Below are 15,557 nucleotides of genomic sequence, written 5' to 3' on the forward strand. Positions count from 1 at the left end.
TTGAATGCTTTAACCAGTGAAAAATAGCAGATATACAAGCTCACAGCGCGGCACCGAGTGCCGCGCTGCGAGCTTGTAGATCTGCTATTTTTGAAAAAGTCGCGAAAATGTGTGCAAATCTTTGAATATATGTATTTTCAAAGCGAACGTTTGTAACTCACATTTTGCTTCTGGGTGGTCCCTGGAACTAGATATTTTGAGATGGGGGTCCGTGGCCAAATACATATCATTTTGGGGGTCCTTCAAATGAAAAGGTTTGAGAACCACTGACATAGTAGTCTCTCAAGAACCGACTAACTGAGCTCCATTTAAGTGAAAAGGACCTTTTCTTTGACGATGGCTGGCCAGATTGCTGACATAGAAACATACGTTTTTCAAAAAACCTTAGAAGGATTCAAAAGACAAAATAGCAGATCTACAAGCTCGCAGCGCGGCACTCGGTGCCACGCTGTGAGCTTGTATATCTGCTATTTTTCAGTAGTTAAAGCATAAAATAATGATACACAATAATGTGTACCCGTTCTGAATGGGTTAACAGTACATTGCCATGAAAATTGTGTTTATTTAGATTAGAAGCAGTAGATTCCGTACAGTAAAAGCGTTAATTTGAAAATGTACCCTGGCCTGATGTGTCAATTTGAAAGGTTTAAATTAACAGTTGTGATGTTTACAGTGCATGTGCACAAAAGCGTCGTTTCCATACGCACATTTGTATATAAAGAACGCATAACTTATGGAAATGAGGTGCAAATGCTTTTACAAAACATTTTCTGTTCATCCAATACGTTATGCGGGGGAAAACAAAACGCCTTCACCAAGCATGAAATATTTATTAACTCAACGAATAAGACACCGGATGAAATATGACTTATTAGGTTTCGCGTCTCAAGTCGTGGCTGTGAATTCATTTGGTCCTCAGCTTTTTGCGTCGTCTCTGGTCATCATCCGAGGAGTCTATGGACTCGTCCTTCTCACCGCTAAGATTCGGAGCATCGATTTCCTCCAGGAATGGAAGCTGCAGCTGATTAGCTACAGCCCAGGCCCACAGACACAACTCCAGCTTGTGGGGTGTCCAGTCCTGCTGGCCGTCCACTAAAGAAGAGAGAATGACCAACAAAATGCCATCAGTCAGAGATGGAGGAAGGACACACGTGTTTTACTCAAAGGGCCACTTCACCTCTGGGACAACCAGATCTTATTTTATTGTTGTTTGGGACACGATTAACACAATCCTGAGTTACTTTTTGGGTTCAATCTGTGTTTTGAGATATTTTAGTATTTCAGCATGACCAGTGATGCATTTTGCATCATATGATGCATTTTGCATCATCATGCTGCATCATATGATGCAAAATGCATCACTAGTCATGCTGAAATACTAAAATATAGAAAATAGAAAAAAAGTTCCCCCCCTTCTGAGTTGCCCTAGAACTGGAGGATTGATTTTGGGGTTTGTATTGTAAAGTACAATGTGTGATGTCATCAAGTTGTGATTTGCAATACAAACCCCAATCCTCCAGTTCTAGGCAACAAGAGGGGGAACTTTTTTTCTATTTCCACACAACTCCTCTAAGGTATATTAATGACATAGTTCAATTTTGAAAATGGGTGGTCTTCCCCTTTTTTTAAAGTACCAAAAGCAACGGCAGTCATTTATGCAGAAGGTCCCATTTCACAAGTTGTCAAATGTATAAAATAGCAGAGCTACAGGCTCACATTGCGTCGCAAGCTTGTAGATTGTACACACACGTTATTTGCAGATCTGCTATTTTCATAGATTAGCACAAAATCGTTTTTTAAGTGAACATTTGTAACTAAAATTTTGCTTCTGGGGGGTCCCTGGAACTCAATATTTTGAGATGGGGGGGTCCTTCACATGAAAACGTTTGAGCATCACTGACATGGAAACATAGGTTTCTTGGCACACATTTTCACGATTTTTCAAAAAATAGCAGATCTACAAGCTCGCAGCGCGGCACTCGGTGCCGCGCTGTGAGCTTGTATATCTGCTATTTTTCAATAGTTAACATTCATGGGGGGCCCGCAGTGAATCCTTGTACCCAGGGCCCAGAATTTGGTGTGACGCCCCTGCATACACACACAGCTACACTGGGAAAAGCAATTCAGCAGCGAAGTGTGACGTCACTTCCGTGAAATGGCGTGAAATGTCGCCCTCTACGGGGTTCATGCTGGTATTGTTTTGTATTCAAATCGCCATTGAGGAATTTGCGATCACCGCATATAAGAACTGTGTTAAAAATATAAACACACCATGTGCGCGGACATGCTCTCAGCGACAGTCTGTCCCAGACACGAGTGTCTCTCTGTAGTTTCCAACATTTAGGACAGCGTTGATTACATTTTCTCTGACAACAGGCTATATCAGATATGAATGAATATCATAAACTATGCAGAACCCCCCCGCTGACAGAAACGCGCACATGGTGTGTTTATTTTTTTAACACAGTCCTTATATGCGGCAATCGCAAATTTCCCAATGGCGATTTGAATACAAAACAATACCAGCATGAACCCCCTAGAGGGCGTCATTACGCACAAATGACGGCATGGCTTCGTTTCTCTATTGCACTTTTCAGTTTATGGAAAACTCTATAATAAGGCGACGTCCCCCTCATAAACATAAATCAATGGGGTTTGTTGCTGGCCCGTTTCGTATCGTCGTAGCACAGGGTGCAATATGTGTAGGCTGCACATTTGGCCCAGCCGGTGTCGTAAATCAAGGTACCACAATTGCCACGGCGTCAGACAAACGCAGGAGTATTTAACTCTCAAATACCTGGAACGCGCCCGAGTCGCGTTAGATTCGAACCACTTTAACCATTATTTTATGCTTTAACTATTGAAAAATAGCAGATATACAAGCTCACAGCTTGTAGATCTGCTATTTTTCAAAAATCATGAAAATGTGTGCAAGTCTTTGAATATCTTTGACACGATCTTTGACCCGACTTCTAAACCCTTCCTCTAAATCAGCGGTTCTCAAACTTTTTCCATGTCAAGGACCCCCAACATTACAGGTATTTGGCCGTGGACCCCCCATCTCAAAATATGTTGTTCCAGGGACCCCCCCCCCAGAAGCAGAGATTTGAGTTACAAAAGTCTGCTTTGAAAAATATATATATTGGAAAACCAGTGAAAAATAGCAGATATACAAGCTCACAGCGCGGCACCGAGTGCCGCGCTGCGAGCTTGTAGATCTGCTATTTTTGAAAAAGTCGCGAAAATGTGTGAAAATCTTTGAATGTATGTATTTTCAAAGCGAACGTTTTTAACTCACATTTTGCTTCTGGGTGGTCCCTGGAACTAAATATTTTGAGATGGGGGTCCGTGGCCAAATACATATCATTTTGGGGGTCCTTCAAATGAAAAGGTTTGAGAACCACTGACACAGTAGTCTCTCAAGAACCGACTAACTGAGCTCCATTTAAGTGAAAAGGACCTTTTCTTTGACGATGGCTGGTCAGATTGCTGACATAGAAACATAGGTTTTTCAAAAAATTGAAAAATATATATATTGGAAAACGTGCACACATTTTCAACGATTTTTTCAAAAATAGCAGATCTACAAGCTCACAGCGCGGCACTCGGTGCCGCGCTGTGAGCTTGTATATCTGCTATTTTTCAATAGTTAAAGCATTCAATATAATTCTAACCCTAAACGGGTTAAACCCACCCTAATGTCCCTGTGGCCGTCTCTCTCACCTTTGTTAAGTCTCGTGGTGCGCTGGAGCATTTTGCTGAGGTAGAGAGAGTAGTGCTTGGCCGTGTACTGGATAGGCTTCAGTCCAGGGACGCTCTCAACGGCCTCGTCAGACATGAACGCAGCCTGCTCTGGAGCGCCGGCTGCCAGCACAGCTGCGACAGGAACGGACAGTCAGTCAGTCATAGGCCAAGCTAGGGCATTCACCGAATTGTCGAATATCAAAGTCACTATTCGACGTTGTTCACCCAAGTCGAATATTTGCTTCTTTTTTTTTCTTTTTTGTCAATGCCTCTGGTGGATGCATTTGTTAATGCTCTATACCAGGGGTTCTCAAACCTTTTTAGGCTGTGACAGCCAAAATAAACATATTTGAACTGGGGACCCCCCACCCTGACAAGCACTTGGAATTGTAGGAATTACATTTAATGTGACTCGGTTCCGCAGTTAAATATTTAGATCTACATGAGCATGTAGATCGGCTATTTTCACAATGTTCGCCTCTTGCTTACTTAATATTTGACAGTTTGGACAGTCCTGTCGAATATTCAACGATTCGAATACTTTGAGGTCGAATAATTCGAATAGTAAAAATTACTATTCGTGAATCCCCTAGATCAAGCTAAACTGCATAGACCACAGAGAATGACTTAACACAGCGGTTCTCAACCTTTTCAGGCCGCGACCCCCAAAATAATCATATTTTAACTGGGGGGGTCCCCAGTTAAAATATGATTATTTTGGGAGAGTTGAGGCAATACATTTTGTATAACACGATTCTATTGTGAAAATAGCAGATAGATCTACATGTGCTCATATGTAGATCTACATGCTTGTGAGCATGTAGATCAGCTATTTTCACAATGTCTGCCTCTTAATATTTGACAATTTGGCCAATGTTTAATTTGTAGTATTAAAACGTACAAAAAAGTTCTTAAATTGTCACTTTTTATACACTTAAACGTTATGGTGGTTTGTTTGCCGTTGAGTGAGAAAAAAATGTTGCACATTAAGCTAATCATCTGGGTAACCCCCAAAATGATTTGGGGACCCCCCTAGGGGTCCCGACCCACAGGTTGAGAACCACTGACTTAACAGAGGCCATTCAGTCCCGCGGTGTACGCAATGACAAAACAATCTCTTATGTCGTTAACGTGGCGGCAATTTCTATGGGCATATTTGTCAATGACCACTCCACTTGACGCAGATATGCTTCGATGTATCCATCTACATACAAAGGTGTCATTAACAAAAGTAGTATATGAAGTATTAATGCACTAGCTGGGATACAGTATGTACTCTATGCCCTCAGATAGGGCTGGGCAATTAACCAAACATATATATCGAAACAGACATTTAGAACCAATAAACCCTAGGTTAATTGAATGATCGAGAAGCCAGATAATTTGAAAATGAGCTTATAAATCAGCTATTTTCACTATTCTTTCCTTCTTCTTCTTTACAATCGTTCGTTAATTGTGATATTGACATACTGCAGTGTTTCTCAAAGTGGATTCCAGTGACCCTGTGGGTTCCTTTAGGAGGGTCTAAATTGACTCTTTCAAGTCTGTTACTCTGACAGCATACAAATGGAACCAAATGGACCCTAACGGGTCCATTTGGTTCCATTTGTATGCTGTCAGAGTTAAGGGAAGACCTTGGAATTTAGAAAGTTTGAGAAACACCGACATACTGTATCGCCCAGGCCAGCCCTATACCCTCAGACAGAATGCAGTGCTTGTAGACCAGACCTGAGGCGGTGGCTGGGCCCAGGCCTTTGAGGGAGCTCAGCTCAGTGATGGCAGCCTGCGTGTCTGGCAGTAGACTGAAGGCCTTCCGGGAACTTTTCTCCACGCTCTCCTCGCTGTTGGAAGCCGCCAGCTGCTGCAGCCGTGGCCGGAACTTCCCCCTCTGTCAGCAACATGGGGCCAGGAGAGGAGAGGATAGTCGACATGTTGGCATTCACAATCACTGAGTCACTGTAGACTTATACACAGTGGTGGAAAAAGTACTCACATGTTTTACTTAAGTCAAAGTATCAATGCTGCAGTATAGAAATAATCTGTTACAAGTCAAATTGACTTAAAGGGGCACTCCACCACTTTTCAACCTATGTTCATATAATTTGTCTTTTTAACGACATTAATAGAGTGTTTGATACTCAATTACCACAAGATTTCAAGACAGCCATCTTAGGAATTATACCAACGGGCTTTGAAGGCAGGAAAAATATCTACCTCCTTCAAATACTATTAACAGCAGCCAAGAAAACCATTACAATTAACTGGTTGGGTGCACACCCACCAACTCATGATCAATGGCTGAGCAAAGTGAAAGAGATTAGAGACATGGAAAGAATCACCTATATGGTAAGGCTACAAAAGGAACAATACAATAAAAAGTGGGCGCCTTTTGCACGTATAGAGGTCTAGCAGGACACCCCCCCTCCCTTTCCCCCCTTCCTACCCTCTTTTTCCTTTCTCTTTGTTTATCCCATTTTTTTTGTTGTCGTTGTTGTTGTAGTATCATATATATATTTTTTATGTTGTCTATATTAATGTACAGTATTCTATAATTTGTTTTGTATTGCAGAAAAAATGTTGTGATGAACATTGATATATAATAAAACAATAAGTTGCAAAAAAAAAAAATAGCTTTTCTGTTTTTTTTTTTTTTTTTTCAGAGGGCTGTGGGCAGGTCAGAAACCCGTCGTCTTGTGACATCATCGATTGCCAATCCAGCTTATAGAAACTGCAGGCTTTCTATTCCTGAAAAGTTGCAATTTTAAAGTGGAAGCCATTGTTCTCGCGATAATAAAAATCTAAATATTTTTTTCAAAAATATTGATAAAAGGTTTTTTTTTTGGAAAATGATGATGTCACAAGACGATGGATTCTGAACTTCCCACAGCTCTCCTTGGAGACTTGGACTGAGTAGAAAACAATTGTGATATTTTATCATGAACATTAGTGAGGACCTATTATATGAAGACAGGTTGAAAAGTGGTGAACTACTCCTTTAAGTAAAAGTACAAAAGTATTGGCATCAAAATGTACTTAACCCATTTAGGCCTAGAATTATTGAATGCTTTAGCTATTGAAAAATAGCAAAAAAATAGCAGCGAGCTTGTAGATCTGCTATTTTTGAAAAAGTTGTGAAAATGTGTGCAAATCTTTGAATATATGTATTTTTAAAGCGAACGTTTGTAACTCAAATTTTGCTTCTGGGGGGTCCCTGGAACTAAATATTTTGAGATGGGGTTCTGTGGCCAAATAAATATCAGTTTGGGGGTCCTTCACATGAAAAGGTTTGAGCACCACTGACACAGTAGTCTATCAAGAACAGACTAACTGAGCTCCAGTTGAAGTGAAAAGGACCTTTTCTTTGACGATGGCTGGCCAGATTGCTGACATAGAAACATTGTTTTTTCAAAAAAACCTTAGAAGGATTCAAAAGACACTTATAGAATCGGGTCCAAATTCTAATTTTCACAACTTTTCAAAAATAGCAGATCTACAAGCTCGCAAGCTGTATATCTGCTATTTTTCACTGGTTAAAGCATTCAATAATTCTAGGCCTAAAATTAAGTAAAAGTATCAATGCTGCAGTGTAGAAATACACTGTTTACAAGTGTTTCAAATTGACTTGAGTAAAAGTACAAAAGTATTGGCATCAAAATGTACTTAAAGTACCAAAAGTAAAAGTATTCATTATACAGAATGTCCTGTTACAAATGTATAAATATATTTTGAAAATATTTTCAAATGGTCAAAATGTATATAGGGCTGAAGTGGTTAACGTATGTTTCGTAATAATAATCCAAATCTACAAAGTAATTGGGCCTGAGTTGGCTCTGTACCTGGACTGCTTTTTTCCCCTTCTACACCAAATCTCGGAACCAAAAATAGCCGATCTACAAACTCAAACACGTCACATTGCGACACGTTTTGAGCTTGTAGATCGGCTATTTTTGCCGATGGTGGGGTTCAAGTGGTCAAGAATATGGGGAAAAGGTATGGGATGAATTGTGAAAATGTGTGACTGTGTTTTATGCAATACTTACAGTGAGTTTCCAGTCCATCAGTTTCACCAGCTCTGACAGTGTGACATATTTATCAGGTCTGCCAATAATGGCTTTTGGGAGCTCCTCTTGATACCTGGGCACAGATCCACACAATGGTTAATAACTTCTTGCCTTTAGTCTTATAAAGAGACCGACATAAAATATTTACTTGCGCCAGCAGAGCGCGCAAGTACTGCGGTCAGTGTTTCTATTTTTTCTTTTTACCTTTCACTTCTTTCTTATAATTTGAGTCCCAGAGGGTTTATAGACAATTATGTTTAACCCTTTTTCGCCCCAATTTAGTCATTGTACCTTATTGATTCCTACCCACACACATTTCTGTGTTGCCACTGTTGTTGTAGTATCCTACTGACTCACCTGCCAGTGAGGAGCCCCCACCAGGAGGACGTACTGTTGTATCCTACTGACTCACCTGCCAGTGAGGAGCCCCCACCAGGAGGACGTACTGTTGTATCCTACTGACTCACCTGCCAGTGAGGAGCCCCCACCAGGAGGACGTACTGTTGTATCCTACTGACTCACCTGCCAGTGAGGAGCCCCCACCAGGAGGACATACTGTTGTATCCTACTGACTCACCTGCCAGTGAGGAGCCCCCACCAGGAGGACATACTGTTGTATCCTACTGACTCACCTGCCAGTGAGGAGCCCCCACCAGGAGGGCGTACTGTTGTATCCTACTGACTCACCTGCCAGTGAGGAGCCCCCACCAGGAGGACATACTGTTGTATCCTACTGACTCACCTGCCAGTGAGGAGCCCCCACCAGGAGGACGTACTGTTGTATCCTACTGACTCACCTGCCAGTGAGGAGCCCCCACCAGGAGGACATACTGTTGTATCCTACTGACTCACCTGCCAGTGAGGAGCCCCCACCAGGAGGACGTACTGTTGTATCCTACTGACTCACCTGCCAGTGAGGAGCCCCCACCAGGAGGACGTACTGTTGTATCCTACTGACTCACCTGCCAGTGAGGAGCCCCCACCAGGAGGACGTAGAGCCTTCGTCCTACTCCTCCCGCCCAACACTCCCTGCTGACAGGTGCCGTCCCAGCCTGTAGGAATACATGCAATGACCAGTATCACCCTCCCCGTCCGGCTTCCTTCCCCCGAACACGGACCAATCGTGTTCGACATTGCCGGTTGCACCACAGGGGATTCAAACCCACAACCTTCCGTGGTGGTGGGCAGGGACTTTACCACTGCACCACCTGAGCACTCGGTCGGTGTTTCTGTTGCTCAGAGACACTTCGACACAATGCTGAGAGCTGGAATTGTACCTGGGACCTTCGGAGTCCCCAGGCGGGCTCACTAACCATTCAGCTATGGCCGCCCCCAAATGATAATAATAGGCTGCTAGCCTAGAACCAGTGAAAAATAGCAGATATACAAGCTCTCTGTGCCGCGCTGCGAGCTTGTAGATCTGCTATTTTTGAAAAAGTCGTGAAAATATGTGCAAAACTTTGAATATATGTATTTTCAAAGCGAACGTTTGTAACTCAAATTTTGCTTCTGGGTGGTCCCTGGAACTAAATATTTTGAGATGGGGGTCCGTGGCCAAATAAATATCATTTTGAAAAGGTTTGAGAACCACTGACATAGTGGTCTCTCAAGAACAGACTAACTTTTGATTGATTGATTGATATGTTTATTGACATTGATCATTATACAGTACATGTACAGAGAATACATCCATTAATAATTCACCACTATCAAAAGGATCTAACGCAAGAAAGCTATAAGCTTATTTCCATTGCGGTCCCATATAAGACAAAGTATCTGAATTGTAGTGTGTGTGTGTGTGTGTGTGTGCGTGTGTGTGTGTGTGTGTGTGCGTGTTTAGTTTAGCTTTTTCTTTTTTGTGTGTGTGCATGTATGCGAGAGGCGATGAAGTGGGTATGAGTACACATTCACAGAGTAGGAGAATAAAAATATAGACAAAAACTAAAAAACAAAAACACAGTACCATTACAGTGTTCAATGCATTTGAAATACTACTAACGATAAAGGCATTTAAGAAGGATAAAATCAATTAAATATTACTGGAAAAAAAATTAGGTCCAGCTACTGGTCAACCATGTCTTCAGAGAGGACTTAAATGTAGCTTGGGAGCTGATAGTTTTAAGATTTTTAGGTAACTCATTCCACCTTATCGCTGCTGAGTATAAAAACGAATTTGTTCCCATACAACTACTGAAATTTACTGTTACGAGGTCGGTAGCTTGACGTCTGGTATAATAGTTATGAACATCACTGAGCTTTGAGAAGTAGTTATGTAGATATCTCGGAGTGACCTTATTTTGGATTCTGTAGACCATACATAATTTTATGTATGTCACTCTCTCGTCTACTCTGAGCCATTTAAGGCTATTAAAGTGAGCAGGGAGAAGATGGGTCCTAGGGTGGAGTTTTAGGACAACCCTAACTAATTTATTTTGTGAGGTTTGTAGTTTACCTTTCAAAACTGCAAATATGCCTGTGTACCATGACGTGCATGCATAATCAAAATGGCATTGTACCAGAGCCCCTGCCAGTATTTCAAGCGCAGCTCTATTTAAGAATGATGATTTTCTGGCAAGAAATTTCACTCTTTGATTCACCTTGCTTATGGCCTGTAGTGCCATGCTCTCTCCTGAGAGATTATTATCTAATATGCAACCAAGGTACTTGATTGAGTCCTTGGCCGAAACTTCTAAGTCACCAATTACAACTTTGAACCCACCAGCCTTTTTAAGTTTCGTTTTTGATGCAAAGAGAATGGATTCTGTTTTTCCCAGGTGCAGAGACAGCTTGTTGTCTATCAACCAGGAGCTAATTTTGAGTAGCTCTAAGCTGAGCACTCTTTCTATTTCTAATTTGTCCTCATGGGAGAAAAGAAGAGCTGCATCGTCAGCAAAAAGATATAGGTTACAGTTACATGCTGCCTGCATGTCATTTATATAAAGTAAAAAGAATAATGGGCCTAGTATGCTCCCCTGGGGAACTCCACTTGTTAGAGAAAGTGGTGAGGATTTTGTGCCACAAACATCCACCACCTGCTCTCTGCTCCCCAGGTAAGAACGTACCCACTGTAATGACATATTGTCAAACCCCAGAGCCTTAAGCTTCATTAAAAGAATGTTAAAATTGACAGTGTCAAAGGCTTTTTGGAGGTCCAGCATGACCATGCCACAATACTTTCCCCCTTCAACTTCCGTCCTGATCTGGTCTGTGAGATACAACAGGCAGGTATCCGTGGAGTGGGATTTTCTGAAGCCTGATTGGAGCTCAAATAGAAGTTTCTTAGATGACAGATAGTTGTCAATTTGTTCATAAATTATCCTTTCTATAATCTTTGACGTGGCGCTTAATATAGAAACTGGGCGGTAGTTTCCAGGATCCAATTTACATCCTTTTTTATAGAGGGGCGTTACTCTTGCCATTTTAAAATCTTGGGGAAAATATCCTTGTTCTATTGATTGATTTATTATGAAAGTAATAACTGGTGTAATGGCTTCTGCTGCATCAACAAGGAATCTAGCAGGAATATTGTCGTGTCCTGTTGCTTTTGCGGAATTCAAGGCCTTAAGGTGTTTTAAAACAGTTTCCTGATTAACTAGTTCAAAAGAGAACGCGTCAGCCTGAACTCCTTTATTTTTGTAAAAGGCGTCTACATAACTAGAACCATATAGCCCTGACGGGCTGGGCAACTTACTTGTGAGAGTTTCAGCTACAGTGGAAAAGTAAAGATTAAACTGATTGGCCACATTAAGATGCTCAGTTATCAGTGAGTCTCCTATTTGTAGGTTAAGGTTTTGTGATTTAGAGTTCTGTTTATTTCTGTAACCTGTCTGTTTTAGACATTTCCATAGTTTTTGCGGTTGTTTTTTATTTTCTGATATCTTATTATTGTAAAAGTTCTTCATAGCTTCTTTTATCAGACTATTGACTTTGTTTCTAAGTTTCTTAAAATCACTAAAAATCTGCTGGTCTCTAGATTTCCTAAATTTTGAAAACGTATTGTTCCTCATTTTTATTGCCTCTAATATTTCAGCATTTATCCATGGCTCTGTTCTTGCTTTAATTCTAACTGCTTTAACAGGGGCAAATTTGTCCACTATAGTTAAACTGAGCTCCAGTTAAGTGAAAAGGACCTTTTCTTTGACGATGGCTGGCCAGATTGCTGACATAGGGTTTTCAAAAAGTCTTAGAAGGATTCAAAAGACACTTATAGAATCGGGTCAAAATTCTAATTTTCACGATTTTTCGAAAATAGCAGATCTACAAGCTTGCAGCGCGGCACTCGGTGCCGCGCTGTGAGCTTGTATATCTGCTATTTTTCAATAGTTAAAGCATAAAATAATGATACACAATAATGTGTACCCGTTCTGAATGGGTTAAGCTGAACATGACGTTGCTGTGTGATGAGATTTTCAGACTGTAATTACCATTTGTCTAGGCTCAGCAGTCGGCCAGATTTCTTGCTTTTCCCCAGTGACTTGGACTCCACCACCTCCCAGTATTTATCGTGAATGCTTCTCCAGAGGGCCGGGTCCTCGCAGGCAAACAGGTCTCTCATGGCAGCATGGAAGGGGTTGAAGAACTGGAACTATCACCCGTTTAGCAATATGAGACAAAACAATAATTGTCTGAGGTCAATTTGGAAAGAATCAGCGATATTATATCTTCGGTTCACATCCCAACTGTGGTGGAAAAGGTACTCACAATATTTACTTAAGTATCAATACTGCAATGTAGAAATACTCTGTTAGGGTGCCCTCACACCAAAATACCTAGAGTGGAATCCGCCAATGCATTTCAATGATGAATGGAGTGTTTTTTGCCAGTAGAGGATTTCTGCAAAAAACGCTCCATTCTCATTGAAATGCATTGGCAGATTCCACTCTAGGTATGTTGGTGTGAGGGCACCCTTAAGCCCGTATCAGAGTGTACGGTGGAGAGCTATCCACCGGTGGAGAGCTCTCCACCTCAAGTCAGAAAATAAGTGCAGGACATCATAGTCACGGCCCAGCGGGCCCACGGTGAAGTCCTTTACCCCGTCTAGACCGGTTCAGATTGACCAATCAGTGAACGGGGTGTAGAGCCTGTCTGTCTGATAGTAAAAACAGAGAGATGTGTCGGTACTCGCGGTGTAAAGCTCTCCACCGTGAGGAATGACGTAACGTTGTAGTTTCATGACTCAAAAAGACTCGAAAAGACTACACCACGGTGTAAAGCCTTCCACCGCCCAGGCGACTATGATGTCGGCTTTAGGGTAGCCTAGTAAACGACCAACTTCCGTTATCCAGGAGGATTAATGAAATGGTTTCCGGAAGAGGGCGGGTACGAGGCCACCCTTAGGGTGCCCTCACACCAAATTACCTAGAGTGGAATCCGCCAATGCATTTCAATGAAATCCTCGATCCTCTACTGGCAAAAAAACGCTCCATTCTCATTGAAATGCATTGGCGGATTCCACTCTAGGTATTTGGGTGTGAGGGAACCCTTACAAGTAGAAGTCCTGTATTCAAAATGTACTTGAGTAAAAGTACGAAATTATTGGTATCAAAATGTACTTAAAGTACCAAACATAAAAAGTAGCCTACTCTTTATGTCCCATTTCAAGTTTTCAAATGTAGGCCTATAAACATCTTTTGAAAATAGATCTATACAAGCAATTTTAGATCGGCCACTTTAAAATGGCTGAAATGTATATCAGGCTTAAATTGTGTATGTATGTTTTGTAATAATAATCAAAATATTCAAAGTAACTACCGGTAGTAACTAAAGTTGTCAAATAAATGTAGTGGAGTAAAAGTACAATAATTTGGATCCGAGATTGTCTGGGTATATTAGTATAATCTGATTTTCAGTAGGAATTGAAGTTAAAAAAGAGTAGAAGTAAAAGTACTGAAAAGTGTTAATAATCAAGTAAAGTACAAATACCTCAACATTTTACTCAAGTACAGTACTTAATACACCACTGCATCCCAATGCCTTGTGCTTTCACTTCAAAGTGAAAGTATTGTGGCCGAGTGAGTCATGTTATCATGAATCCTGACCCATATAGTGTGCATTATTTACAACATCACATCAAACATCAACAAAGTGAACTAAATGCAGTGCACATTATGAAAAGCTCAACAAATCATCCATTTCAATGATTAACTGTGGTGCATTGACAGACTCCCTCACAGAGACAAAAGACTGCAATTATATTTTTAAGTAATATTATGAACACAGTGGATTGATTCCATGGACTCCTTTAGAGGGGTCTAAATTGACCCATACAAGTCTGTAACTCTTGACGGGTTCATTTGGTTCCATTTTAAGGGGAAGACATTAAAATGTGAAAGTTAGAGAAACACCAAACTTACCTAATAGTGAATGGACTGTTGTGTGATTGCTTCCTGCGGGATGTGGAAATCGCGCGAGAAGTAGGAGGGAAATACTACTATTTCCGCTTGTCCCAGCCAGCAGTGCAGCAACAGAGTAACAGAAGGTTAGTCCTCTGAAATACTTTTCCTTTTCGCTGTTATTAAACTATTGCTGAACCGGTAAAATGAAACAACAAAACCACGCGTCTGTTGTTCTCTAGCAGACCAATGCCGCTAGCGTTTCATTCTGGCAAGAAAGAATGCAGCGGTACGACGTTAACATTAGTTAGCCACCACTACTAGCATTGTGTGTTTATGTTGAGGTCTGCTATTTTGTGACCACGAGTTTAACCCATTGGGGTGTCATGTCTAGATGCTTACATCAATGCTGCTCAAAGAAGTGGGGTCTGGGGACCCCCAGGGGTCCTTGAGGGGGTTCCAGGTGGTCCCCAGCTAAAACCAAATGGACCCTTATGGGTATGGAACTCAGAGAGTGTACAGTACAAATGGAACCAAATTTGGTTCCATTTGCACACTCTCAGAGTTAAATTAAGATTGATTTGTCATTTAATGGGGGTCCGTAGCCTGTAACAATGCATGTCAAACTGGGGGTGCTTGAAATTAAAATGGCTGGGAATCACTCATAGATGTGTACAAATAATCTCTTATGTGGGTCCCCCTGGTATATCCTTTCAAAAGGGGGTCCGCGGGTGTCAATTTGGGGGTCCTTGACATGAAAAGGTTTGAGAAGCACTGGTTTAGCTGAGCCCACTGTGAGATGGATCATGTTCTGTGTTTTAGTTTAGAGTGGGCATGCAATAACAAATGCTCCCCTCACATAATGTAATGCATTGCATCTAATGTTCTCTCATGCATGCAAGAAATGTACGTCGATGCTTATTGGCATTAGACTTGTCAATAGGGCTGTCACAATTATTACATAATCGTCTAATCGTGATTATTTGACATTATCGCAATTATTTTGTCATAATTGTCATAATCGTGAATGTTGAAAAATGTCAGAAATAGTGGAAATAGCAGATCTACAAGCTCACAACGCGGCGAAGCGTTGTGAGCTTGTAGATCGGCTATTTCCACTATCAATGTCATTTTTTAAGTATTAAGTTGTCAAATATGTCAGTAATGTATTTGTGTATTTAGGTTATGTGTCATATCTACCATATGCAACTTCAAAGCCTAAAAGCCAAACAGAAATGTAATTATCAATGACAAATACACAATTAAATCGTTAATCGCCAATTATTTGAGTGACAATTAATCGTCATGTAAAATTTCATATCGTGACAGCCCTACTTGTCAAAAGCAGTAAGGTTGGAACAGAAAATGGGATGGTTTAATTGTGACAGCATCTTGTGTCAGACTTTCAGTTCAGTTATAC

The 15,557-nt window shown here is 41.1% G+C and overlaps 1 protein-coding gene across 2 annotated transcripts; it reads right to left on the reverse strand.

Moving 5' to 3' along the window:
* Positions 1-836: 836 nt before the first annotated feature.
* LOC308303508 (uncharacterized protein) lies at positions 837-14,192 on the reverse strand. Of its 2 annotated transcripts, XM_080747892.1 has the most exons (6): positions 14,159-14,192; positions 12,230-12,390; positions 7,785-7,878; positions 5,473-5,632; positions 3,724-3,876; positions 837-1,092 (listed from the first exon to the last, which is right to left on the reverse strand). In XM_080747892.1, the coding sequence occupies exons 2-6, from the start codon at positions 12,358-12,360 to the stop codon at positions 905-907; spliced, it is 726 nt and encodes a 241-aa protein (XP_080604018.1). In that variant the 5' UTR covers positions 12,361-12,390; positions 14,159-14,192; the 3' UTR covers positions 837-904. The 2 variants fall into 2 exon arrangements, with proteins under 2 accessions (XP_080604018.1, XP_080604019.1); XM_080747893.1 differs by lacking the exons at positions 12,230-12,390; positions 14,159-14,192 and adding an exon at positions 8,768-8,845.
* Positions 14,193-15,557: the final 1,365 nt, after the last annotated feature.

Source organism: Nannobrachium achirus, assembly GCF_963921795.1.
Source record: "Nannobrachium achirus genome assembly, chromosome: 18".
NCBI lineage: Eukaryota > Metazoa > Chordata > Actinopteri > Myctophiformes > Myctophidae > Nannobrachium > Nannobrachium achirus.